This window comes from Salvelinus fontinalis, chromosome 33, assembly GCF_029448725.1.
Source record: "Salvelinus fontinalis isolate EN_2023a chromosome 33, ASM2944872v1, whole genome shotgun sequence".
NCBI lineage: Eukaryota > Metazoa > Chordata > Actinopteri > Salmoniformes > Salmonidae > Salvelinus > Salvelinus fontinalis.
This window is the reverse complement of record NC_074697.1, coordinates 8,075,245-8,076,167: the sequence shown is the minus strand read 5'-3', so window position 1 is coordinate 8,076,167 and position 923 is coordinate 8,075,245. Positions and strand designations below refer to the sequence as shown.

General features: G+C 52.0%; 1 protein-coding gene across 1 annotated transcript in view; it reads left to right on the top strand.

Moving 5' to 3' along the window:
- Positions 1-513: 513 nt before the first annotated feature.
- LOC129831704 (cGMP-dependent 3',5'-cyclic phosphodiesterase-like) overlaps positions 514-923 on the top strand; it is a 266,102-nt gene continuing 265,692 nt past the window's right edge. The window contains exon 1 of the mRNA XM_055895082.1: positions 514-739. Coding sequence (XP_055751057.1) covers positions 672-739 — 68 coding nt within the window. The 5' untranslated portion in view covers positions 514-671. The remainder of the gene's footprint in view (positions 740-923) is intronic.

Below are 923 nucleotides of genomic sequence, written 5' to 3'. Positions count from 1 at the left end.
CATGGCAGTCAAGTTGTTGTGGACATATTCTACCTGCAGAGATGCTGAGCTCGGATGGATTCTGATGAAGTCTATAGTCTACGGACTAGAGACGTGATTAATTATATACCGGAAGGAAACACAATGTCAACTACCTGATCCATTCTTTATCCATCTCACTGTGACCACCTGGCGGATCCCAGGGCCTCTGGAAAGGCCGGCTAGGAAGTTTGCGATCTGCTGAGTGCGACACGGATTGACTGGCAAATTAAATCACCGAGACTGTCTGCAATCAGAAGGGAGACCGGGAGACCGGGAGACCGGGGGTAAAACTACCGATTGGCGACAGGCAGCACGCGCTCTCTGCACTCGTTCTAGACCACAGAGCCACTGTAAATATAATTTACCGAAGCCCTACCAATCCCCGTGCGTTGACAGAGCAGCAGAGGAGAGGTGAGGGGGATAGAGAGAGAGAGAGAGAGAGAGAGAGAGAGAGAGAGAGAGAGAGAGAGAGAGAGAGAGAGAGAGAGAAGCACACATCCATCCTCTCGTCCCTTGCTCAACGATAACACACCATTCCCTCTCTCAGCTCCTCGTGACACTTCCTTCTTATCGCACACAGGGCGGCTCGAAAGAGGCAGAGGCACGGTGTGTGTGTTGCATCTACCGGGAGGCGCAAGGCAGGATGCGCGATGGGGCAGGCGTGTGGACACGCGCTTCTCTGCCGTAGCCAGCAGTACCAGCCAGCTGCTTCCGAGATGTAAGTGCTACAGACACGCGTGTTGTATTCTGTATTCTGTGTGAGAGAGATATGCAGGGCGAGAGCTTTACATAAAAGCACAATCTTTATCTGATGCTTTGCCTGAGCAGTGGGTTGACCAACTGTGCTCTGTTCTAGGCAATTTGTGTGTGTGTGTGTGTGTGTGTGTGTGTGTGTGTGTGTG